Raw genomic sequence first — 26296 nt, 5'->3', positions numbered from 1 at the left:
GGCCTTTAGATTGTCTTGATTTGCAGGGCAGACCCAATTCTTCACGACATCATTATCAGGTGACCGCCAGGTCATGACATCGACCAATCAGAATCAAATACTATTCCTGAGAATCGTGGTATAAAATGTCTAAATCATCCCGCTCATTCTCCAGCCCGTTCTCATCCTTTAGCGTCACATAGAACTAGGGTTGGGTATCGTTTGAATTTGAACGATTCTGATTCCGATTCCGATTCTTTGTTTCGATTCCGGTTCCTAACGATTCTCGATTCCGATTCTTTTAAGAGGCAGGGTCAAAAAAGTTTAGCTAACCTTGCTAACCAACGGCCTTTCTGAAGGAAATACTCCTTCTGTAAAAATACTCCTTTTGTCACAAATTTAGCATTTTGCCGAGATTTCGTTATTTTTAGAAAAGTGAAGCCACACTTTGGATCGCCGACGTAAGGTACTTATGTTCGACTCGCGCGGTTATGCCAACACTTCCGGTAGACGCTTCTTCGTTGGTGTTGTTCAGCGGTTTCTTCTTCCGCTCGGCGGACTGCGAATATCGAAACTAGGAATCGAAATTTTAACTTTTGAACGATTCCGGGAAAAACGAAAAGTTAGTCTCGGTTCAAATCGATACTCGATTCTCGATACCCAACCCTACATAGAACGCTATATGACCAAACGGCGCTATACGCACATGGCACCCTTTATCGTTAATATTCACGCAAACCCAAGGCGTCATAAATCCTTTAGCGTAATATGAGACTACCCTACCCTACACCACACCTAAACCTAACCATCACAGTGCGTGTTATATAACGATAACGGGTGCCATGTGCGTAGTATAGCGCCGTTTTGTTCTATATGACGCTAAAGGATGAGAATGCGTTGAAATCTCCTATGTAATCTCATGAAAGTTCGTATCTATAGCACGAATGTCATTTCTCGTGCCATTTATATGCAAAAATATGTGTATGTGGTACGCGTTTTTCGCGTGCATATGATACGCACAAACCCCCCCCCCCCAAACCTACCCAAGGGGTTTTGCCACGCTATCTCACGACCAATTCGTACGAATTCGGCGAATGATTAAAAAGTGTCTAATTCGTACGACCTCACTAAGCCCTCACTAAGTTTGTCTAAGCCCACGTGATGGGTAGGTTTAGGGGCGGGGTAAGGTGTAGGTCATTCGTACGAATTCATACGAATTCGAAGCAAAATCGTACTAATTCATATGACTGAGGTCGTATACTGTAAATTGTTACGAATTAGCCACTTTTTAATCATTCGTCGAATTCGTACGATTTGGTCATGAGATCGGGTTGGGTTTTCAGTGCGTAGCATATGCACGCAAAAACCTTTTTTGGCGTAAAAATGCCACGAGAAATGACATTCGTGGTATAGACACGCACTTTCATGAGATTGTGTTGGTAATCTCCTAATACATTCTACTTTAATGTATCTATAGTTATCTCTTTTCACACAGAACTGACATCTTGACTATAAAGAGTGCCTCTGAGGACCGCAGTTCTTTTATGGTGAACATAAAACTCTCAATAATAGAAGCTTTGGACTGTTAAAGCCCGAAAATGAAAACATAGTTGGAAGAACAACTGGTAAGTGACACAAGGAGCTTAAAAGGAGTAGTTCACTTTTCAAAAAGCTTTTGCTGATAATTTACTCAACCCCATGTCAACCAAGATATCCATGTCATTCTTTCTTCAGTCGAAAAGAAATGAAGGTTTTTGATGAAAACATTCCAGAATTTTTCTCCATATAATGGACTTCAATGGGAACCAAACAGTTCAAGGTCAAAATGAGAGTTTCAGTGCAAACTGTTCAAAGGGCTTTAAACGACACCAGACGATGAATAAGGGTCTTATCAAGCGAAATGATCGCTCATTTAAAAAAAAAAAACAACTTAAATTTAAGTTTTATAAGCTCAAATGCTCGCCTTGCTCTGTTCTGCATGACTCTCCTGTTTGAACTCGTTCACCAAAATGAACAAATCTTTTTCCGAGTCAATTCGTTCATTTCGTTCGTTGATTGAACCAAGTGACTCGAAAAAAGATTCGTTCATTTTGATGAACGAGTTCGAACGGGAGAGTCATGAACGCTCATCACAGAACAGAGCAAGGCGAGCGCTTGAGCTTAGAAAACTTAAACTTTGTTTTGTTTATTTTAATGAGCGATCGTTTCGCTTGATAAGACCCTTATTTATCATCTGGAATCGTTTAAAGCCCTTTGAACAGTTTGCAGTTTGCACTGAAACTCTCATTTGGACCTTGAACCGTTTGGTCCCCATTGAAGTCCATTATATGGAGAAAATGCTGGAATGTTTTCATCAAAAACCTTAATTTCTTTTCGACTGAAGAAACAAAGACATGGACATCTTGGATGACATGGGGGTGAGTAAATTATCAGCAAAGGTTTTTTGAAAGTGAACAAAATAACATAGAACAATATTTACGTTACTTTTCAGGTGAATCAGTCACATGGTTTACGCAGAAAAACATTCGAATGCGTTCTAGAGAGACTTTTGATTCCGGACAGTAAACAATCACCTAGATCACCCTTGTTTTGAATCGCCAAGCATCCCTCAAAATTACAAATCAAAATGCGAATATAAAGATATATTTAGTTGTCCGGTTATACTGGGCTCAAAACCAAATGTTTAAGTCTCTGTGTTGGATAGGGCGGAAATAAACGTGGGGCTAGATTGAACCCTCGTAGTTCAAAGGTCGGGACAAAGTTTCTGACAAACGGGAAATGGTGGTGGAGCTTTGCAACCATGTTGTTGCTGAATTCCCAGTGGAAAGATTTTTCTTTTTTCTAAAACATCATCAGCTTCCCGGCTTTATCTAGCGCTGCATCACGCAGCCGAGATCCTGACCACAAATGTTTGTCATTTACTGTGAGAACAGGATTAGAAGTTTAAATATAGCATCACTTGTACAGACAAAAACAAAATCATGTTTTTATGGCTTGGTCAGAGTGCAAGATAAAGTTTGCACACTGTCAGATCCAGTCGCATCAAGCTAGGCCCTAGTGTGCATGGCTTCGTTTAAAATGACTTTTGTTTATAAGGAGAATGACAAACATTTGTGATGTAAGCTTTTCCTTGTTTCTCACCATTTGGAAATTCTAACATAACATTTATTGGATGTTTAAACTCATTTGGCATGTTATATGTCGAATGAGACATACAGAGGTTGGGGAATGAAACTGAAACACCTGGTTTTAGACCACCATACACTATTAGTATCATGTAGAGCAGTATCATGTCTTTAACCCTACAGTGAAAAAAAAACGTAAATTCTCTGTGTGACTTCACATTTTACGTATTTTTGTTGAAATAACTGTTTCCTTGTTTTTTTCCCCTAATCAGTTATGTACATTAGGGTTTTATATTACATTTAATGTTGTTAAATTAATGTTTATTGAATTTTTTTAATTTCATGTATGTTACCATGATGGTGTTTATTTGTGTGAATCCCACTGTACAGCTTCTTTGTATATGAGCTTTGTCATGTCATGATCATGTGACTCATCACTGCTGTGATTGTTGGTTGTAAGTATATTACAAAGGTACAAAACGGATATAACTACTTCAATAAATTGGTAAATTAACATTATATCAGATAATGAAATATAGTTTATTACTGTAAATTTTAAGTTAGGTCTGTAAAACCAAAAACGTCGCTACCGTATTTTTAACGGTAAAGTTCTGGCAACCACAGCTGCTGTTTACCGTAAAAATTACGGTTTTATTTTTACAGCAACAGTCTTGCTGTGTGTAATGGTGCATGGGATCAATATTTGAACCATTACAGGTCCACATGGTTGACGCCCATCAAGCCCAAACCATCACTGATCCACATCGTCCTTCACTCTGGAAATCGCCAATCCCGCTGCACTGTAAAAAATATTGTTGGTTTAACTTAAAAAAGTAAGTAACCTGGTTGCCTTAAAATTTTAAGTTGATTGAACTGGAAAAAGTGAGTTAATACAATGAAGGAGATTAATTTAACCATCAGAAACTCAAAATTATATGTTATCTGAACTAAATAAATTATTTAAGTTGATTTGACAAAAGAAAAAAATGTTATGATTACTACACTGTAAAAAAATATTGTTGGTTTAAAAAAGTAAGTAACCGGGGTTGCCTTAAAATGTTAAGTTGATTGAACTGGAAAAAGTGAGTTAATACAATGAAGGGGATTAATTTAACCATCAGAAATTTAAAATAATAAGTTATCTCAACTAAATAAATTATTATAAAGTTGATTTGACAAAAGAAAATATGTTGTGATAACAAATCTTGAAAATATTTTTTAAACAAAAAAGGAAACACTGGTCAATATGGTGTTGGGGTTTGCTCCTTTATGCATGGGTTGGTGCCAATCTTCAGTGATTTCACATTTCATCAGTCAGAGGACAGTGTGCAGGTTGCGAAAGAACAGCATGGCATATTGGAAACCACACAGCATAATGGGAGACATGTCAAAGTTTAAAAGAATATAAATTGACGGTGTGTGTCTCTCTGGCTCATCTGACAAGGATTGTAACTCTTTGTGGTGTATAAAACCGGCTACCTCCACGAAGCTCGAATCACATCCACACTGTAAAAGAAATATTTTCAAGATTTGTTATCACAAAATTTTTTCTTTTGTCAAATCAACTTAATTAATTTATTTATTATTTTGAGTTTCTGATTATTAAATCAATCTCCTTCATTGTATTAACTCACTTTTTCCAGTTCAATCAACTTAACATTTTAAGGCAACCAGGTTACTCCATTTTTTTTAAAGTTAAACCAACAATATTTTTTTACAGTGCAGCAGAAGTAACTGTCGACGCAAGAAGAAGCTGAAGCTGTCTGAAAGGGATAACCCAGTTTGTATCCAAAAAACATAAAACCACAGCTGCCCAACTCACTGGAGAATTAAATGCACTTGTTTTCATCAAAACTGTTTGTCGTATATGAACTGATGGTTTCATTGATGTCAAACCTGTGAACATTGAAAAATGAGAGTTTGTGATCCCTATAAGTCATACAGGCTTGGAACGACGTCATAATCAATAAAAAAAAAAAAAACCCACTAAACTCTTCAAGGAAACAAAGACCAAGCCTTAATGGTATATGGTACCAGTTTAATGATCCTTTTGTGGTGGGACTTGGGAGGTACTTCCAGACCATAGAAAACGAGAATCACCCATGGACTGAGACGGCCCACTCGGGCTGAGGGCTTTTTAGCAGTCCAGCCTTCACTCATTCACAGATACACTGCATCTTTCTGTACGCTGCATTTCCAGCGAGTTGAGGAAGTTTGAAACAGAAGGGGAGGACACACTGACAGAGACTGACACATTGTTGGGACAATGCAACCGGCAGGTAAACATACATCTAAAACACTGTGTTTTGCATCAAATAATTATAAGCTGAATGTCATTTCCGTATACACGCTAAAAAAAAATGCTGGGTTGTTTCAACCCAAATTTGGGTCAAATATGGACAAACCCAAATGTTGGGTTAAAAATGAAGAGTTCAGATGCAAAAGCCTCTAAGTGCCATTTGAAATTTTCTTCGAAAATGATCATTTTTATCAAGCTTATATATTTAAGTTCAGTAATTTCACTTAAATGACAATGAAGATTACCTATGAATTGCCATTTAAGTGAAATTACTGAACTTAAATATAAAAGCTTGATAAAATTCTAGAAGAAAATTTCAAATGACACTTAGAGGCTTTTGCATCTGAACTCTTCATATGTAATAAAAAAAAATACAGTTGAAAGTGAAAGTTGAAGTTGGGTTGAAATTTTAAATTACATTTTTAACCCAACATTCTACGCTATCACGACCAATTCGTACGAGTGATTCAAAAGTGGCTAATTCGAACTTCGACCTCACTTTACGAATTTGTGCGATTTGTCTAAACCCACGTGACGGTTATGTTTAGGGGCGGGGTCAGGGGTACGTCATTCGTATGAATTCATACGTACGAGTGAGGTCGTACGAATTGTTACAAATTAGCCACCTCATAAAATTCGTACGAATTCCCATGAGATCGGGTTGGTTTGTCCATATTTGACCCAAAGTTGGGTTAAAACAACCCAGCATTTTTAGAGTGTAGAAAAAAAAAACACTGAGACTGGCATTTTTTTTTTTTTGAGGATCATACACTGTAAAAAAACATTGTTGGTTTAACTTAAAAAAGTAAGTAGCCTGTTTGCCCTAAAATTTTAAGTTGATTGAACTGGAGAAAGTGAGTTAATACAATGAAGGAGATTGATTTAATCATCAGAAACTCAAAATAATAAGTTATCTGAACTAAATAAATTATTTAAGTCGATTTGACAAAAGAAAATATGTTGTGATAACAAATCTTGAAAATATATTTTTTTTTTACAGTGTAAGTGAGATATTTCACATTTTGTTAAACAATAGACGTGCAGTGGATACGGTTGGACACTTGTCAAACTTGTCAAACTAGTCTTTATCTATAATGTGAGGAACCTGTGGATACTCTGATAGGAACTTGAGGCTAAAAATGTCCTTTGCTTTTGTTTGCAGTGTAATTACAAATTTGACTATGGTTTTATGTGTTAATCATCATTTTCATTATGTGCATGATCCAGATCAAGAAAAGTCACATTTTCCAGTGTGAAACATATCATCAAATCATATAAGTTGTGCAAAAGTGATGCTAAGTTGTGTAATCAGTTCAGTTTTATCTACTGGTGCAAAAACAGGTTCTGTTTAAGGAACTTTGCTTCCAAGTATACTTAACTATAACAGAAACAAAGTTCCTCCTATAGGAGGTTACCAATGGCCGATTGCATAAACTGCTTAGACTACTTAAAAGTTAGTCTTTTTTTTTTTTTTTTTTTTCATAAAAATTCAGATCGGTCTAATTTGAGAACAGTCTTAGTGGCTACGTTTCTGCAACTGTCCCCAACAGTCTTACATATCCGAGAAAAAGTCTAGCATCATCCGTTCGCAGAGAGACCTTGCTTGATATTTCGTTATCTAGTGCAATGACATGCTACGACTCACACAAACGAATGTTTTAACTACATGGAACAGGCAGAAAGTGAGACTGAAAGAGAGAGTGTGTAATACAGATAAGAGAGGGAGCTGTTTTTTTAGAGGTTACAGTGTAAACTGATGTGTTAAAATCATCTCCTATAGTAGTTAAAAAGGCATTCTGTTATGTCAAACTCTTGTTTAGTTTGTTTGTCAGATTGACACTGAGGGCAACAAATCTTGTCACACAAGAGGAAGCCATTTTTTCCCACATGCACTGTCTGAAGTCATCTGAAACCAAGCCGCAACACAATAGAGTATAGTGGCTAGCAAAGACCAGATGCACACACTAAGCTAGGTGTATTGAATGACTATTGAAGGTTAGGTTTGGTCTTTTGAAAGAAAAGGAAATCACATATTATTAAAGGTCCCTGTAGCCTCATCAGAAAGCCAATATGTATAACATAGAGGAAAGCGTTATGTAACTTAAAGGGATAGTTCACTTTGAAATTAATTTTTGGGTTGTTTTAGCTTACCTCAAGGGCATCCAAGATGCAGGTGTCTTTGTTTCCGCAGTAGTTTCAATTTTGATATTTTTTCTGTCAGTCATATAATGGAGGTCTATGGTCACCACCTTAAAGAGCATGCACAGAGAAGTCCAAATTAAACATGAATTAATGACTCGTGAATGTAAGTACACATTGATGGCCTAAGACACGAAACGAGCGGTTTGTGTAAGAAAACGAACAGTATATCGTTTTTACCTCTTGTAACCACAGCCACGTCCAAGTGACACGAGGGTGCGGGCGCTTCGGTTGGGAGCGCCAGAAGTTGTGAAAAAAATCAACGTTGTCTGTTGATATTTCGAAATCGTCTTTAATTGCGATTTCCTGTATATCTAAATGTGTTTAGATCTTCACAGTGAAGGGTAACACTTCTGAAATCTCTGTGTAAACAATGAGTGACGTACATAAAAAATATTGATGGTTTATCTTAAAAAAGTAAGTAACCTGGTTGCCTTAAAATTTTAAGATCATTGAACTGGAAAAAGTAAGTTAATACAATGAAGGAGAATGATTTAATCATCAGAAACTCAAAATTATATGTTATCTGAACTAAATAAATTATTTAAGTTGATTTGACAAAAGAAAAAATGTTGTGATTACTAAACTGTAAAAAAATATTGTTGGTTTAACTTAAAAAAGTAAATAACCTGGGTTGCCTTCAAATTTTAAGTTGATTGAACTGGAAAAAGTAAGTTAATACAATGAAGGAGAATGATTTAATCATCAGAAACTCAAAACTATATATGTTATCTGAACTAAATAAATTATTATTTGACAAAAGAAAATATGTTGTGAAAACAAATCTTGGAAATATTTTTTTACAGTGTGTGCGAGAGATCACTTCCGTGGCTGTGGTTACAAGAGGTGAAAACGATATAAATACTGTTTATTTTCTCGCACAAACCGCTCGTTTCGTGTCTTAGGCCATCAATGTGTACTTACATTTACGAGTCATTAACTCATGTTTAATTTGGACTTCTCTGTGCATGCTCTTTGAGGTGGTGACCATAGACCTCCATTATATGACTGACAGACAGACACGAACGTTTTGACCTAAAAATATCAAACTGCGGAAACAAAGACACCTACATCTTGGATGCCCTTAAGGTAAGATAAAACATACCAAAAATTAATTTCAAAGTAAATATGCAGTGCTTCAGTGTGCAGTGTTGCGTGACAATTATGGAAGAGTCAATGAAGGGAAACCCACAGTATCAATGTAATGTGACACAGCTCTCACAACAGCCTGAGGCGTTTTGGAACCTGTGGCTTGATTGCAATTAAAAGTGAACACCCATGCCAACTGTTAGACAATGGGGAGGATCAGTGTGGTGTGATCCAAAACATATTTACCAATTAATGGAAAAGAAAATTGAACATAAAGTGTCAAGCAAACCACATACTCGCCACAAGAAATGAACAGTGCCCACATGTGAAGATCAACCCATGGTGCCTCTAGGCAACATAGTCTATTTATTTTAATAAAATGAGACAAGTATTTAGTGGTCATGCCTATCTGAGGTGAGAAGAACTCAAATACTCATCAACGAAAGTGCAAAACAAATGTCACATGACCCACTGTTTCAGCACATGATCAGTTGACTTAACTTTCTTCAAAATTGAAGAAACTCTTTATCTTAACATTTTTAAGTAATAAACCTCATGCGTAATTGAAATTATTAAGTTCGACATAACAACTTGATTTGATAACTTGATGGATATGAAATGCTATTGTGTATTATGCCATTTGTAATACATTTAAAACTGATAAATGTGTTTGTTCAAAGAAATGCATGTTTTCAATAAATATATTTCGTTTTTCTGCGTGAAAATGTCAAATGTATCAATTTGTCGATTGTGGTACAATGGCAACATACTTTTTAAAAATTAAATAAATTAAAAATGAATGAAAATGTATATGGATATTGTCATTGAGGCCAATTTTAGGCATGCAGGAAAAACACCACACACATAAAAAAAATCCTCATTGAAATCATAGTGTGTGATACCATAGAGAGGGTAAATAAATTAGCGGTGGAAGGAAGAAATTGTTTAAGAAAATGAGGGATTTCTATTCCTAAAGCAGGAATATTGTTGACAAGTGACATTCCAAGATAGATGCATGTTCTGTGTGTGTTCCTAGAAAACGTTTACCCAATAATTTAAACTGTAAATATAATTAGTGGTCCGTCCCTTGCCTGCCCACATTCCTGACCAGGTTTTATATCTAGGGGAACACCTATATGAATACGTCATGACAGTGCCGTGCACGCGCTGTCCACACATCGCGTGTTTACGTTGCGTTACGCCGATTTTGTACGGAAAGTATAGTGGGCTACTTTAATTGTTAAGATTTCGCTCTTTGTAAGGTGTGAGGTGGAAAGATATGTTCATGTTCTTGAGTGGTTAAGAGATAAAGTGCTTGAGCAGGTGAGCAGGACTCAGGAGTCAAGAGCTGAAGCGCAGGAGTGAGTTCCTCTGAGCACAAGTAAGAGTTGACATTTTCATTCTTCTTCCCAAGCTCTAAAGTTGCCGGTTACAGCGTTTAATCAAGGGTGACTTTAAAACGTTAAGACATTGGGTTAGGTTACTCTCTTTCGGGAAGTATTGACTAGCCTTTTTTATTAATCGACTGCCGATTCAGTGTTACAGCCGGTGTCAATCTGTGTGTGTGCGCGCGCCCTCAGCTGATCTAAAGTTTTGTCAGTAATTGTACGACAGTTGATATACAGGTAGGAACTGTCTTGAAATTTATCTTAAAATGTTACCTCACATGGTGGTTGTGTGAGAAGCGTTTAACATCGCACTATCGTCAAGAATTGAAACGGACCAATCCTTGAAAAAAAAATGGCCATGGGATCCGAAAAAAATCATCACTCGAGTTCCTACTTCCAAAACATATACGCTAATAAAAAAGGAACATTGATTATTAACATTTGATTCGTTTAAGAAACTTGATTAATTATAAAATCACAAATACAAAAATATAATTCAATACGACAACTCTCGTAAGATTAGCATGGTAATGGATATGACAAAGTTAATTTGGTCTAGGCGGATAGAAAGCCAAAGCTGACATAATAACAAATACATAAATATACAAATAAATGTTAAAAAAACAAACAAAAAAAAAACATAAATTTACAAAGAAAAGTAAAAAATAAAGGTAAAAAAATTTAGTAATAATAATTTATTTTTGCATTTTATTTACACTTATTTATTTTAACATTTATTTATGTATATGTATTTGTCTGCATTTTATTTATTTCTACATTTCTTTCTCTGTATGCTAATGATGGGGGCGTGTTTTACCGCAGACATAGCAATCGAGCTCAGAGTGGCAGTGCTGAAGATTTGAGGCCACAGCGACACCTTGTGGTGAGACCAAACAAAACGCAAGAGGTTTATTGATGCCCCTTTGCAAAAAAGTCGCACAGGGAATTAATGACTCAGAGATGGGCAATATATCTAAAATCTTACAGTAATTTAATATAACGTTAACTGTATGTATATAGGGTTACCATCTTTATTCTGGACATGGAACAAACTCCAAGTCAAGATTGTCTAAAATTGGCACACAAACAGCATCTTCAACAGATCTGATAACAGACACTTTGACATGGAAGTGCTTGAAAGTGTCCACTATTATTCACATTTAATGTAAAAATATTGATCAATGTGTTTGAAATGCGACTGCTATAGTTTACATTCGCGTTCGCATGCATACGGTGACAATTCAAATGCTTGAAAATAACACATATTTCATAGATGCTGCATACTGATTTATCACAAGTAGGGCGATTAATCGCAATTGTTTACATGTAATCACACTTAAACCGTTATGGCTTTAATATCGTGATTTTGAAATCGTCATTGATGTACGGCTCTTTATTAGTCATGTTTAATCAATCAAAGCGTTTATTTAGCTACAGCGATAGGGATTTCCTGGAATGATGTGTGTTATCGGCGGGGCATATTTGGCGTGTGTGTGTGAGAGCGCCCTCTGGTGTTCAGATGGACTTATTGGTGTAACGATGTAATTGATACAATCTTTATTTGAAGTGATAAGTTACTTAACACTAAAGGGCCAGTATAACTTGAAATATTATTATTCTATTTTTTTCTTTTCATTAACTTCGATACAACAAAGGAATTGGTTGCTTTTTCTACATGATTTTTTATCAAATAGACAGTTGTGGCTCGCAAGCCAGGTTCCTGACCACTGGTTATAGTGGGAAGTGTAAGTTGAGTTGCTCTTACAGATCAAATCGTTTAAGTAGTTTTGTTCCTGAATCAATCAGTGTTTTGGACAGATCTCTGAATGATTCAATGACTCACTCAGGAGTCAGGACACATTTCGTTCTTGATGAATCATTGTTGGTTCAATGTCTCACTCATAAAGACAGTGGCTTCATCCGAAATCACCATGTCTACATGGCTTTTTTTATAATTGCCGGGTGCCTGTGTTTTGTATGCATTTGGCAATGAACATACACTTTCTATACTTCCTATAGTGCTGGTTTAAACCTGTAACTCTGAAATATGAGCTTATTTAGTTCCCCAAAAAGATGTTCAATTGTTCCTATTATGCGGTGCGAACACACAAAAAAGCAGGTACTTCCACCAATAATTCTAAGAATTATGAAAAGGGTCATACTATACATACTTCTTTAGCGGTTGTGGCGTGATTACTTATTCAAAATAAGTGCAAGAGTATGCGATTTCGTAGTTGTTGCCACCTACTGGTGTGTCGATGTAACAACGGCGTGGTACAAATGTTAGTCTATATAGTAGCTGGTCAGCACCAGAGAATGTCTAATATGATGAGAACTCCCATTCACAGTAAACGTCCGGGTTCTGAACTGGTTGCAGTTCCACTCTGATTCCATATGAGGGCGCTCACAGGACAAGTGCAGAATGAATGGAGGTCTACGGAGCTATACTCCTCAAAATCCACTTTTCTCATGATATAATTTTTTTGGTCTTGTAATTTTTTCAATGCTCAAAAGGAAATGCAAAGATATTAGAGTCACTAATTTGCTTTTAATTCTTTTAAATTGTCAATGACGTAATGCACATCGTACAACCAGAGACCTGCTTTACGGCAATTGAGTGCCGAAGTTATGACGTCACTTTGTAGGACAACTCTGAAGTTGGCGGCGCATGGGTTCCCTCGATCGAAAAGCTGTGCATTTTCCCCATAGACTTTTGGAAAGTTGCAAAAAATAAGATCTGTGTTTAACAAAGAGTTGTGACCCTTACACGGTTTGTCTATCATCGACAACGCAGCTGAAACCGGTAAATACACGTGCTAGAAGAGTTAAGTCCATCTTAACATTCTGATCCTTAGACTTTATCCTTAGACCACAAACATTGCAACCACAGGCATACTTGCATGAAATGAGAATTTAAGTAAAAAAAAAATGTATGGCATATTAACACAATGAACATGTTCTAAAACATAAAAAAAGTCAAATAAGTCAGATACACCTTTTTGTTGCTTTATTCAATGCAGTTTGATCTCAGATAGGTATTTTTGGCACCATTGGATAGAGCTCATCGAGACCTTTATTTTGATATAAAGAACTCGTATTCGCCCAAAATGCCACTTACGCCCCTCTGGCTCCAAGCCCTAAGTACTCGTTCATTCAACTTTTGACCTATTACCCATGTTGAACTTGCAAAAGCTACATTCAAATCTGAGATTTATCAACAGCAATCAGGTGAAAGAGACTAATTTAGCTGTCTAGCTTCATAGATTCCCATTCATTTTGCACTCGGACGATCGCCCCCAGTGGAGTTTGGTGGAACTACAACCAAAATTCGGTCCAATAGGACTTAATAGGGAGTGGCCATGCCTTCCGTAGACGGGCTTTGTCAGCACTCTTGAAACTCTCGTCCAATCAGATTTACCACAGCCATTTTGAAATCATGTTTAAAAAAAAAACCTGTAGGTTATATCAACAATGTGTGTTTTGTAACACCCTGTATAACGGCTATAGACCAAGGTAGCGATTGGTGCCATTCATTCATTAGAACCCAGGTTTTAGCCCTTAGCCTAGGCTATGTAAAACGGCTAGTATTCATTCTAATTAGAATGTTTTGAACAAAACATTTATTTTATATATTTTTTGTAATTTCATGTATTTTTCTGCGTATAAATGTTTACCCTATAAACTGTCAAACACCAACATTTATATGCATGTGTCCAGGTAAAACACGAACAAGCTGTTGAGTGAGTTCAACACATAATTTACCAGAGAAGAATGATCTAAACCCGCATTCAACTGGTGTTGCTTCAGGAAATGCTCAAAAGCGCATCTGAGAAGAGGAACGCGTGTGTGTTGTGATGTAGGTGTGTGTGTGTGTGTGTGTGTGGTTGCAGCTGCGTGAGATAAAACGCATTCGTACGGATCCAGTCAGTGTTCTGCTTGACACTTCATGTAAATAGCCTACTCTAGAAAAGATCGCGAAGGGAAGCCTCTCTCTCTAACACACAAACGCACGCACGCGCGCGCACGCCGCGTACACGACACACAACTTCCACTATATCCATCTGGAAACTAGATAGGCTACAACGCACATTTGCTCCAATGAAGGGTGAAGATGATGCAAACACTGCGATGAAAGATGAGGAGGCTGATGGCTCGGGTGAGTTTCTCATGTTTTGTGTTCAGATTCCTGATTCGTTCGCGTTTATTATTATTACAATGAATATTAAAGATCGGCAGATAACAAACGCCGTAACTAACCAGAATCCAATCGTCAGACAACATTCATTTCTAACGCATGGTTAAAATGCTCAGATTGCAAGACAGTTTATAACATCCAGGTGTGTTATAAATAATGCATTTGAGCAATAAACTGTTGATTGATGTTATTAATTTTAAAATAATGGGCTACTAATATATATTAAGTCAGATAAGCAGGCTTGTGTTATTACATGAGCATCAGTGTTCTGTGGGTTTAGTCACGCATTGCCTGGAGGCAGCGCGTGGACACACACACACACACACACACTCAGAGTGCATGAGGAAAATCCATCTCAGCATCATCTTCACCTGAGGAGAGAGAGAGAGATGCTGTCCTGAGGGGGCGGTGCATGTCAACCTGAGCTGGCAGAGGGGATTTTCCCATTTGGGAAAAAGGAAGGGATGAACTTTAAGGGAGATTATTAGTACGTTAGGCATAAAAACTGTACTATTTTGCGTATTTCTCTGAAAACGAGTTCAGCTACAGAGAATCAAAGTGTGACTATTCATGATTGATTGGACTTGAAATTCCAGGAGACAATCAATCCTATTTCTCATTTATGATAAATGTTTTCATTTCTCTGACATGTAATCAAGCTTTATTTATACATTATTCATACACTGGTCGTTTTAAAGATATGAAACGTTCATGATCGGTTGGGGTTATTTGTCTTCAGGTTAAGGTTGGAATATTTTTATAAAAGTTCGGTATTATGAGTGTATTATGAGCAAGCAAACACAAAGCATACATCGTCAGTTACAGTAGCTGCGCAGTAGCTCAAATATAGTATGGTTACACTTTTTAAAGAATTTTTTTTTTCTTACAGAATAAAACTGGTTGCATGGCCAGAATAATTCTGTAAAATTAATTTCTGATGAATTAGCGAGGCCACGTTGCTGCTAAATCACTTTTTGTAATTTTAATACTGACATCCATCATAATAACACTGATGATAAAAAAAACCATGATGAATCAAAGTTCATCATTTGCACAAGCTGAGGTAAATATCAATATATAAGGTCATGCACACTGACACATACAAAACACCTTCATGGGTAACAAACATGACACTAAAATAATGCAATTTACATTAATTTGACAACATAAGATGTAATATAAAACACTGATAACAAAAAAAAAAACAACAACTAAGAAACAATTATTAAAATTAAAAACCATCAATTGTGAGGTTGTGTACAGAGAATGTCAGTTTACGGTGATTATTTGTTAATTTACTTCCAAAAATGGTACAATTACCATTTTAAAACGAGCAGTTCATTCATAAATCTGGTAATATCTTATTTTCATGCTGTGGAATAACAAACTGGAAGATTGAAAAGGGGCAGGGCTACATGAGCTATATAAGAGGAACGTACTGTTAGCTAATTAAAAGGTAGAATTTTTACAGTTAAAATTCTAATATCTTTTTTTTTTTTTTTATAGAGTAGCCGTGTGTTCACCTTCTAATGACAGCTGCTTTTACATGATTTCTAGTTGGAACCTGCTGGTTAGTTTTGGTTATTAGCTTGTCTGCATTGATCTATTTGATGGATCAGATACCAGCTCATGGGGATGAAACTAGTTAAAGCTGGCAAACCACCTTTGACCAATAACAAACTAGCTGTGATGTTCAACTTGACAAATTTACACTAATATGACATGGATTTGCCAACTGGAACATAAATCAAAAATAACAATCAGTTTAAAAAATAAGAAAATTGCTCTAAAGATTTTGCAGTAAATATTATATATATGAAAATTATCTGACATTATTATTTATTTTCACATTAAACATGCTATTTTATTATTCAATTATATTTTATAAGCTGCTATATTAAAACCACGATTTGTCTGTCAAAAATATTTTTATTGTGTTAATTCTTGTGATCACATTCAAATTTAATTTGAGTACAAAAGAAAAAAAAAAGGGCAAGCTGATATTATTGTAGACAATACCCATTGGAGCAATCCGAGGTCACACACACACACACACACACACACACACACACACACACACACATGCATGCTCTTGTATCCCACAATGACCTACATATGCATTCTAGGGAGGAAAATTTAGCCATGCTTTCTATAATACTTTTAGATTTTATGTTTCACCGTAGCATAACACGGTTGTTTACCACTCCATTTTTTAAAGACATGATATGATGTATTAGGTTTTAGTCAAGGTCTTAAGATGGAATATTTGATTTGACATTTATCTTTGATGAAATGTAGTTGCTTTCAGCTGCTCTGTAATTGGATTGGGAACCTTTCTTGTTATCTGCAGTGATTTACATTCATTCATTTATAAAAAATATGTTGACCCCTGCTGCCCTCTCTTTTATTTGTGATCTATAAAAAGCGATGGCTGGTATTAATATGGTACGTTCTACAACCCAGAGACATTTTGAAAAATTGTAGAACAAAGAAATATTATTATGTGAAAAGAATAAGACCTATTTAAGATCCGGTACAATTTATTGGTCCCTAATCATGGTCACAAATAAAAAACGTTATTTATGATTTAATTGCACTTTCCCCAGGTTTCACAAACTAGGCTTAAGCTAGTCCCAGTCTAAAATGCATGTTTGAGTTGTTTTAACATCTTATCTTAGTTGTTGAGAATGGGGGTTAAAATGCACTATTCAAACTTAAATGGTTGTAATTCAAAAATACTTTGGAATATATATACCCAAGTTTGGTCTTGTTTTAAAGAAAACACTCAGCAGATTATTGTGAAAACGCTTAAAAAAATTAAAGTATGAAAAAGTTTAAATTTACAATAAATCAATTATACTGTACTATATATGTTTTATTTTATATAAAATATATTTTTTACTTTAAAATGACTATCAAATCAAAGCCATAAATCTAGCCAAGTTTTGTTCCAAATTTGAAGTTGATATCTCAAAAAATTAAAGTTCCTGTGAGATTTTGTTTGGGCGTAGTATCACAAATAGCCACCGGGCGTCATTGAATTCCATTGAAGTTAGTTGTATAAAAAATTCAAACAATTCTGTCCAAATATCAATTCTGTCACAAAATTTAGAACCTTGAGACACAGACCTTTCTGACAATATATGTTTTGTCAAGATTAGAAAAGGTTTTTGATCATAAATTATGAAATATAATGACGGCCAAAAGGGGAGGAGCCTGTAAAATAATTTACAGTACTGTTTCTATGGTAACGCAACGCTCAATTATAAAACGGTTTCACAAGAAGAATTCTGAGTTTGTAAGCTTTCAAATTATACCTAATTTATGATGACTAAAATATGTGATATATTAAAAAAGGTGATAAAAAAGATATTATATTTTAGAGGATAATATATATATATATATATATATATATATATATACATATATATATTTATTATGAACTTTTAGCATAAAAACATAAGTTTCAATGATTAAAAGTGGGTGCATCTGACAAAGGTCAGACCTCCTGTTATGATGCAGATTTTTTTGAGGTGCACTCTTGTCATAAATTCATTAATTACTCTTCCTACATAATTTTTAACACAAAACAGGGGTAGTGTATCTATTTAGAAGTCTTAGACCTTTCCAACGATATATAATTTGTCATAATTAGATTAGGATTTAAAAGAAATAAAGTAAAGTAAAGTTAGGCGTCCCGGTACCGGGATGGTGACAGTAATATATCAGAGCCATTATTTTGTCTCAAGATGCTCACCAGTAATGTTTTTTTTTTTTTTTTTTTTTCTGAAATATGTTTAAAGAAGCTATTTAAATGTCCTAATTGAACTAAGGCTGAATCCTGGCTTAATCTAAGCCCCATATGTGAAACTAGGACTTTAATTTTAATTTTTTCTTAAACTTATGGCCCCTTGCCTTCGTTTAGCATTTCCTGAGATTCATAAACTTGTGTACTCTTCAAACGCAAATCAGACTAAACTTCACACCAGATGATTCTTTGAAATCCTGTGTGGCACAACTAGTTGTTGAGATAAATTTATGATGTTTGCATGGATGAATTGATGTTTTGTCTTCAACAGGTGAGAAACTCTTGGGTTTCAAGAGCACAGAGGAGCAGGCGTCAGCGCCGGGAGGACAGGACAGCATGTGGCCAAATGAGGGATATGAATCCGTCCCGTTGGACGTGAAGGGGATTGATGAAGACAACTCTAAAGGCATGAGGGATTCTCTATACCCACAGTCAGGCTCTGCTGTAAGTCACTACAACAGGGGAAACATATCCTCTTCTGCACACATTTCAATTCAGAAATAAAGACAGTACCTGTTACCTGTCGGACTAGTACAGCCAGGGTTTCCACGGCACATTAAAAGTCCTTAAATTATTTTTTTCCAAAGTCAATGCATTTTACACATTTGTGACTATTATGTGCGAGCGCAAATTTAAACGTTCAAAATCAGATTTTTATTTGACAGGTTTTCACGTTGGAGCTGTGAGTGTACATTTTAGCATACAAGTACGAATATTTATTCTACAAGTTCTTAAATTCACATCTACGTGCTCTCGAGTATTGCTACTCTTTTACCTTCATAAAAACTGGTGGGAACATGTCCTACTCACAAATTACGTCTATGTGTTCCTGGAAATATACATGTATTTTCTGTAAAACACACACATATATACATATATATTAGGGCTCTGCAAAGATTAATTGCGATTAATCGCATCCAAAATAAAAGTTTGTGTTTACATAATATATGTGTGTGTGCTGTGTATAATTATCTTGTATATATAAATACATATGAATGCATAATTATACACAGTGCACACATATATATTATGTAAACACAAACTTTTATTTTGGATGCGATTAATCGTTTGACAGCCCTAATATATATATATATATATATATATATATATATATATATATTCATATATAAAATATTTATATTTATTAGGGCTGTCAAACGATTAATCGCATCCAAAATAAAAGTTTGTGTTTACATAATATATATGTGTGCACTGTCTATAATTATATATATATATATATATATATATATATATATATACACACACACACACACACACGCATGCATGTATATATTTAAGAAATATTTTCATGTATGTAGTGTTTATAGATTTATATATTATTATAAAGTAATACTTTTTTTTCTTAAATATACATGCATGTGTGTGTATTTATATAAAATAATTATACACAGTGCACCCACATATATTATGTAAACACAAACTTTTATTTTGGATGCGATTAATCGTACTTAATCGTTTGACAGCCCTAATGTTTACATATAATATAGATTAACACATTTTTTTTAAATATATATATATATATATATATATATATATATATATATATGCATGTGTGTATATATATATATATATATATATATATATAAATATATATATATATAAATAATTATACACAGCACACACACAAATATATTATGTAAACAAACTTTTATTTTGGATGTAATTAATCACAATTAATCTTTGCACAGCCATAATATATATATATATATATATATATATATATATATGCTGCTTATGTATATACATATGTATATATATATGTACATACACACGTGGTTAGTCATGAGTCGTGTATGGGTTTCAAAAAAATAAAAATGGCATTAAATTGGCTTTAAAAAGGATTCAATTTAACTCGAAGATCCCTGCAGAAACCCTGTACAGCATAATTTGCAAGGGAAACTTTGGGCAAATATATGAATATTTGAATGCTTCAGTTTACACTTTTGCAGTGATGTCTCTAGAAACAGGTGACGTATGAAATAAAAGCAAGGGAGGTTAAATTACATAATCACATTTGCATTGTGATACTTGTTTATGCAAGGCAAATACTATATGATGTATGTCGTAAATACTATAAAAATATATGTGCTAAAGCTTGCCAAACACATCTAGGCTGGAACACATTTCCTTTCCGTGCTACAGATGGCGTGATGAAATTGAAGCACCGCCGATTTTTAGTTCTCTGCGGTTGTGTAAAACTGTTTTGCATGCTGAGGGCGTATTTGATTTATTTGTGCAAATCTACAGGACAGATGGGTCACTTTAAAAAACCCTCTGCTAATCCTCAATGAGTTTATTCAATCATGTGTTTGGTGCTTGTTTATAAATTGGTAGTATTTGAGAATGGTGTGTTACACGTCCTTATAAGGATGTAACCACATATAATTGTGATGACAAATAACTTAAAGGTACACTATGTAACTTTTGGCTAACAAACCTATTAGAACTGCTACTTTATTAACGGATATGACACACACAGGCGAGTGACGCATGCATGATTTCCCAACAGGTCTAAAATTTAAACTCTTATAACTAAAAGAGTTTTGGAGGAAGGATTGATTGACTCAATGTTTAAATTGTTAATGTGAGCAAAAATATTACATAGTGTACATTTAACACTGAAAAAAAGCAATTGACAAGCGGTAAAATTACTTGTGCATCCTTATAGGGAAGGAAGTTGTTAAAAGGCAAATATCTCATTAATTATAATTGTTTGAGTCAAAACTAATTACACAAGTTTCCATGGTAGTATCATGAGAAGTATTCATGAGACTGAAAAGTGTAGTTAGTCCTAAAGCTCAAAATGAAAATGGTTTATTTGACCTTATTAAGCTTTAGTAATTTAAGTCATTAACATATTTTCATGATTAAGGTGATTATACCAAATGATTAAGACTAAATAGAAGATGCTCCAGTTTTCTGTCAATTACGTAAAAAATAATTGTGATTTTAACGGTAAAAGACAGTTAATTGGTTTCCGTACTACATACGGTAAATAACTGTAAAATATCTCAGGGTACATTTTAATGTAATTTTACTGTAAAATACCATTAAATTTACAGATTTTGAAAGGGAAAAAGAACAAGTATAATTCACAGTGAAAAAAAAAAACGTAAATTCCCTGTGTGACACTTCACATTTTACGTATTTTTGTTGAAATAACTGTTTCCTTGTAGTTTTTTTTTCTAATCAGTTATGTACATTAGGGTTTTATGTTACATTTAATGTTGTTAAATTAATGTTTATTGCATTTTTTAATTTCATGTATGTTACCATGATGGTGTTTAACATTTGTGTGAATCCCACTGTACAGCTTCTTTGTATAAGAGCTTTGATTGATCATGTGACTCATCACTGCTGTGATTGTTGGTTGTAAGTATATTACAAAGGTACAAAATGGATATAACTACTTCAATACATTGGTAAATTAACATTATATCAGATAATGAAATATAGTTTATTACTGTAAATTTTAAGTTAGGTCTGTAAAACCAATAACGTTGCTACCGTATTTTTTAACGGTAAAGTTCTGGCAACCACAGCTGCCATTTTTTTTTACCTTAAAAATTACGGTTTTATTTTTTACAATGAGGCACAGTGGAGAACTTGAAGATTATTTTGCCTTTTTGACTTCCTCTGAGCTAACGTGATTTGTTTGTAAATCTCAGCATTGTGGTTCTCACTTCCTCAATACACAGAAGTGGCAAGTGGTTAAATAACTGGGCTGGAAACCCAAAGGTCCCAGGTTCAAACCTCACACGGGAACATGAAGCGTAAAGTTGTTCCAGTTTGTTTTTAAGCCTTTTCTAAAACCCTTTGTCTGCAGTAAACTAGGTATATCTAGTGATGAATTACACCAAAAAAGACTCCTGTGTGTGGTGTTGAGGAATAAACATTAAATCTGAGCTGGAGGAAAGTTTAAGAGCATGGGCTGATTGCTTCCCTGCCCTGATAAATGTATGTTTGCATTCATTCGTTGAAAAAGAAAATTAGACTTTCACTCAGTGTCAGCTTTGTGATCGTTTCTCTGCAAGAGTCCACTTGTAAATGTATCCAAAAATAGTTTTACAGGTTCTGTAATCTGTAAAGTACTGTTATGCAAATATATAATACTGATGTAAAAGTAAAATAAAAATGCAGTTGTTGTGAAATATTATTACAATCTAATTTGACGGTTTTCTATGTGAATATATTGTAAAATGTAATTTATTCCTGCAATCAAAGCTGTATTTTCAGCATCATTACTCCAGTCTTCAGTGTCACATGATCACTCAGAAATCACATCAATGACCGTTTCAAATGTTTGTGGAAACTCTGGTACATTTTTATTTTCAGGATTTTTTGAAATCTAGAAAGAGCATTTCTTTGAATTTCTTGCATTACTTTCTCTTTAAAAAATCCTACTGAGCCCAACATTTTGAACAGTAGTGCAAATGTAAATGTAAAACAAATGAACAGATAATTTGTTTACTGGGATTTGGTTGGTGGGAAGTAGATTTCTTGCCTTTAAGTTTCTATGTGTCCTTGTTCGAACGAGCAACGCCCCAAACTCACTGCACTCAAACCAACAGAGTAAAAACAGTCTGCTTTACTTATACTGGAGTTGTCAAGGCATAGTAAGGTGGAATATAATTAAGTATTTAATAGAAAAAGACCAGAAATCTACCACACCCTTCACATAAAGTGCGCGTTAGTGAGAAGTCGATTTGATCTGATACTTCGATTTGATATTTTATTAATCCCGAAGAAAATTCAAGATACACAGGCAGGCTTACGTCTGTTTGGAATGGACAAAGGTTACTAAATCTTACTCGTTTAAAACTGTTGGGTTAAAAATAACCCAACGAATAACCCAACTATGGAGTGGTAATAGCACCTTTCCAACTGTGGGTTATTTTAACCCAATGCATTGGGTTAAACTCTAGTTGGGTTACTCTAGTTTTTTCTTGTTTTCTAAATAATTTAACATATTGACCCAATATGTATAACCCAACAGTTTGGTTAAACAAATAACCCAAAGATTAATGGTATTTATTTTTGTTTTGAGGTTGAAGTCAATCAACCTTTCGGATATCGTTTCAGTCCATATCATTTTAAAATCTCTTCACTTTATTAAAAAAAAAAAATGTCACAGATATTTACATCTGGTAAAGGTCAAATTTATTTATACCGCACCTTAAAACAAGATTACACTCTAAAAATTGCTGGGTTGTTTTAACCCAACTTTGGGTCATATATGGACAAACCCAGCCATTGGGTTAATTTTTTTTTTTATTACGTTTTTAACCCAACGTTTGGGTTTGTCCATATTTGACCCAAAGTTGGGTTAAAACAACCCAGCAATTTTTAGAGTGTAATCTTATGTTAAATAACCCAGCAGTTGAGTCAAATATTTAAATAGGCTATTTTACCCAACAGTTGGGTTATTTCTAGAAATTACCCAACAATTAAAAAAAAAATGACCCAATAATTTTTTTTTTTATAATTTAACATATTGACCCAATATGTGTAACCCAACAGTTTGGTTAAACAAATAACCCAAAGATTAATGGTATTTATTTATTTATTTATTTTTGTTTTGAGGTTGAAGGTCACTTCCGGATATCGTTTCAGTCCATATCATTTTAAAATCTCTTCACTTTATTAAAATAAAAAATAAAAAAAATGTCACAGATATTTACATCTGGTAAAGGTCAAATGTATTTATACCGCACCTTAAAACAAGATTACGCTCTAAAAATTGCTGGGTTGTTTTAACCCAACTTTGGGTCATATATGGACAAACCCACCCATTGGGTTACATTTTTTAACCCAACGTTTGGTTTTGTCCATATTTGACCCAAAGTTGGGTTAAAACAATCCAGCATTTTTAGAGTGTAATGCTGAACAAAGGGCTGCACAACAGACATAACAAAATATCGTCGCACAATGCATTATCACGAATCTCTGTATATGCATGTCAATCCTGTTTTCATTCTCAGCTCCGGAAAACTCGACAGCCGGATGAGAAACCGAAGGACTCGAATCTGTGGCCGTACTTCCAGGACGGCCTGCGGCGGATCGATTACGTGCTCACCTACCACGTCCAGAAGCCCCAGAGCGCTCGCAAACAGAAGTCCCGCTCCTGCTGTCTGAGCCGCGGGCGTAACCGGCCCAGCTCACCGGCCCACGACGACCCCGAACTCGCAGCACAAGAGCAGAGGCTGGATTACCACGAGGACGACCTGCGCCTCCGCCGGGACGAGTTCGAGGAGAACCTGCGGGAAATGGGCCTTGAGATTGAGAAAGAGGAAGGGGTGAGTCTTATAGTCATGGAAATCTGGGATTCATAGTCTAATTTGACATTCATTTATATTGCAGATTCTGCGCTAAAATAATAAGCCCATTTTTAACTCCTTCAGATGGTTAAAGTGCACCTATTATGCTTTTTCCAATTTTTTTTTTTTTTGAAAGTAAAAGTTCTGAAAATTTTAAAGGGGTCATGAACTGGCTTTTTAAATTTTATTATATTGTTGTCTGAGGTCAACTTATGACGTTCGCTTGGTTTTTGCATTCAAAACATTCAAATGAATAAGTAATCGGCTATTTTGTACCCTAGTTTTGAGCCTAGCTGAAAAATGCTTGGTTTTTATGGGCGTCCACACTAAGGTTATTATAGCTTTGCATTTTTTATTAGTTTTTATTTTTATTTCGTTTTGAATTTTTGTTTTCAAATTCAGTTTAGTTTTAATTCGTTTTAAAAGTGGGTTTACTAGTTTAGTTTAGTTTCCATTTTTTAAAAATGCTTAGTTTAAGATTAGTTTTAGTGTCAGTTTTTTGTAGTTTGGGTTATTTGTCAGGGGCAAGGTTGAAAAAGGTCAGAAAAAGAATTGTGTAATAATAACTCAACAAAAACATCATACAATTTTAGAATTCTCTAAAACCAGTACATAAAATGTAGCCTACAATGTGAAATTCCTTTACCGTATCAACAATCTACATATCTTCTATATAAAAATCCCACAGCTTTACATGCATGTTTTAAATAACGTTAAAATGAAAGACATTGACAAAAACGAAAACTAAGGACATTTGCTCTATAATTTTATTTTAGTTAGTTTTGCAAACACACATTACAGTTTTAGTTAGTTATAGTTTTTTTGTAATGGCTCCTTTTTATTTTTATTTCAGTTAACGACAATGTTTTTTTCCCATTTATTTTTCGTTTTTTCGTTAGTTTTCATAAACTATTATAACCTTGGTCCACACTGAAGACTTGAAAGTAAACGCCCACTGCTGTGAGTGGATAACAGTTTTGCATATTATAATGAGTTTCGACTCACCCGTCGATCCACTTGGGGGAAATAGTTTCGAAAACATCCAATGTTGTAAAATGGGAACCGGAATGATTCGCCCCATACATGTTCGACCCAGAGTTCGTGTGTTGCACTATTCCTGTCAGATCCAATATAGACGTCACAGCACCGTTCTTTACTCTTAATCGCTCTGCAAATCCAGTCTTGTTTACAAAACAATCCTCGGTGAAATGAAGCGAACAGACGGACGATGTTTTACCCTCATCAGCTGGAACGTCATTAAAAATAAAGTTTATCCATGCAGTCCTATTGGAAGCTTATGCAGCGACTGTCTTCTTCCACAACCAGGCACTGCACAATATTCTGTATTACTCAGTAGATCGATCCGGTTTATCATCACGAGGTAGGCATCTATGTTATTTAGCTATGCATTTAATGCGCGAATCGGTGGGCGGGGCTAAACCGGCCGTGTTGAAGTAGGCGTTTATCCTCTTTGACGTCTTAGTTCCCCACTTTGAAAAACGAGTCGTTTGCTGACCCTGGTGTAAATAAAAGCTTTTATTGGACTAACAAGGACGTTTTCAGTTCTGAAACTTACTGCATATTCTTATAATATGATAATGAAAATTTGATCACCCCTTTAAAGATCACACAACAAGTAAAGTTATTGTCTCCTAAATGAAGCGATCGATCCTGAATATATCCTGAATCGATCCTGATCGTCTCCTGCGTAACAACAAATGTATATAATGTGCAAGCCGGTGTTTATTGATTGACAGTGTACAACATCTACTTTGACCCTCAAACACTAGTTTTAGCGGAGGCTTGGAAGAGCATGGCTCGCTGCTAATCTACTTTGAGTGCACTTCAAAAAGATAAGGACTTGACCGTGAGCAAT

General features: G+C 35.0%; 1 protein-coding gene across 7 annotated transcripts in view; it reads left to right on the top strand.

Moving 5' to 3' along the window:
• Nucleotides 1–26296, top strand: part of ano1a (anoctamin 1, calcium activated chloride channel a) — a 190804-nt gene that overhangs the window by 120320 nt on the left and 44188 nt on the right. For 3 of the 7 annotated variants that reach the window (XM_089116861.1, XM_089116936.1, XM_089116753.1), the window contains exons 3-4: nt 18354–18526; nt 24085–24399. In XM_089116861.1, coding sequence (XP_088972987.1) covers nt 18419–18526; nt 24085–24399 — 423 coding nt within the window. In that variant the 5' untranslated portion in view covers nt 18354–18418. Of the gene's footprint in view, nt 1–5281; nt 5384–9847; nt 10073–13966; nt 14236–18353; nt 18527–24084; nt 24400–26296 lie in introns of those variants that run through there. The other 4 variants (XM_039690966.2, XM_039690965.2, XM_039690967.2 and 1 more) reach the window with 3 other exon arrangements.

This window comes from Pimephales promelas, chromosome 1, assembly GCF_988280905.1.
Source record: "Pimephales promelas chromosome 1, fPimPro1.hap1.1, whole genome shotgun sequence".
NCBI classification, from domain to species: Eukaryota; Metazoa; Chordata; class Actinopteri; order Cypriniformes; family Leuciscidae; genus Pimephales; species Pimephales promelas.
This window is presented reverse-complemented; position numbering and strand designations above follow the sequence as displayed.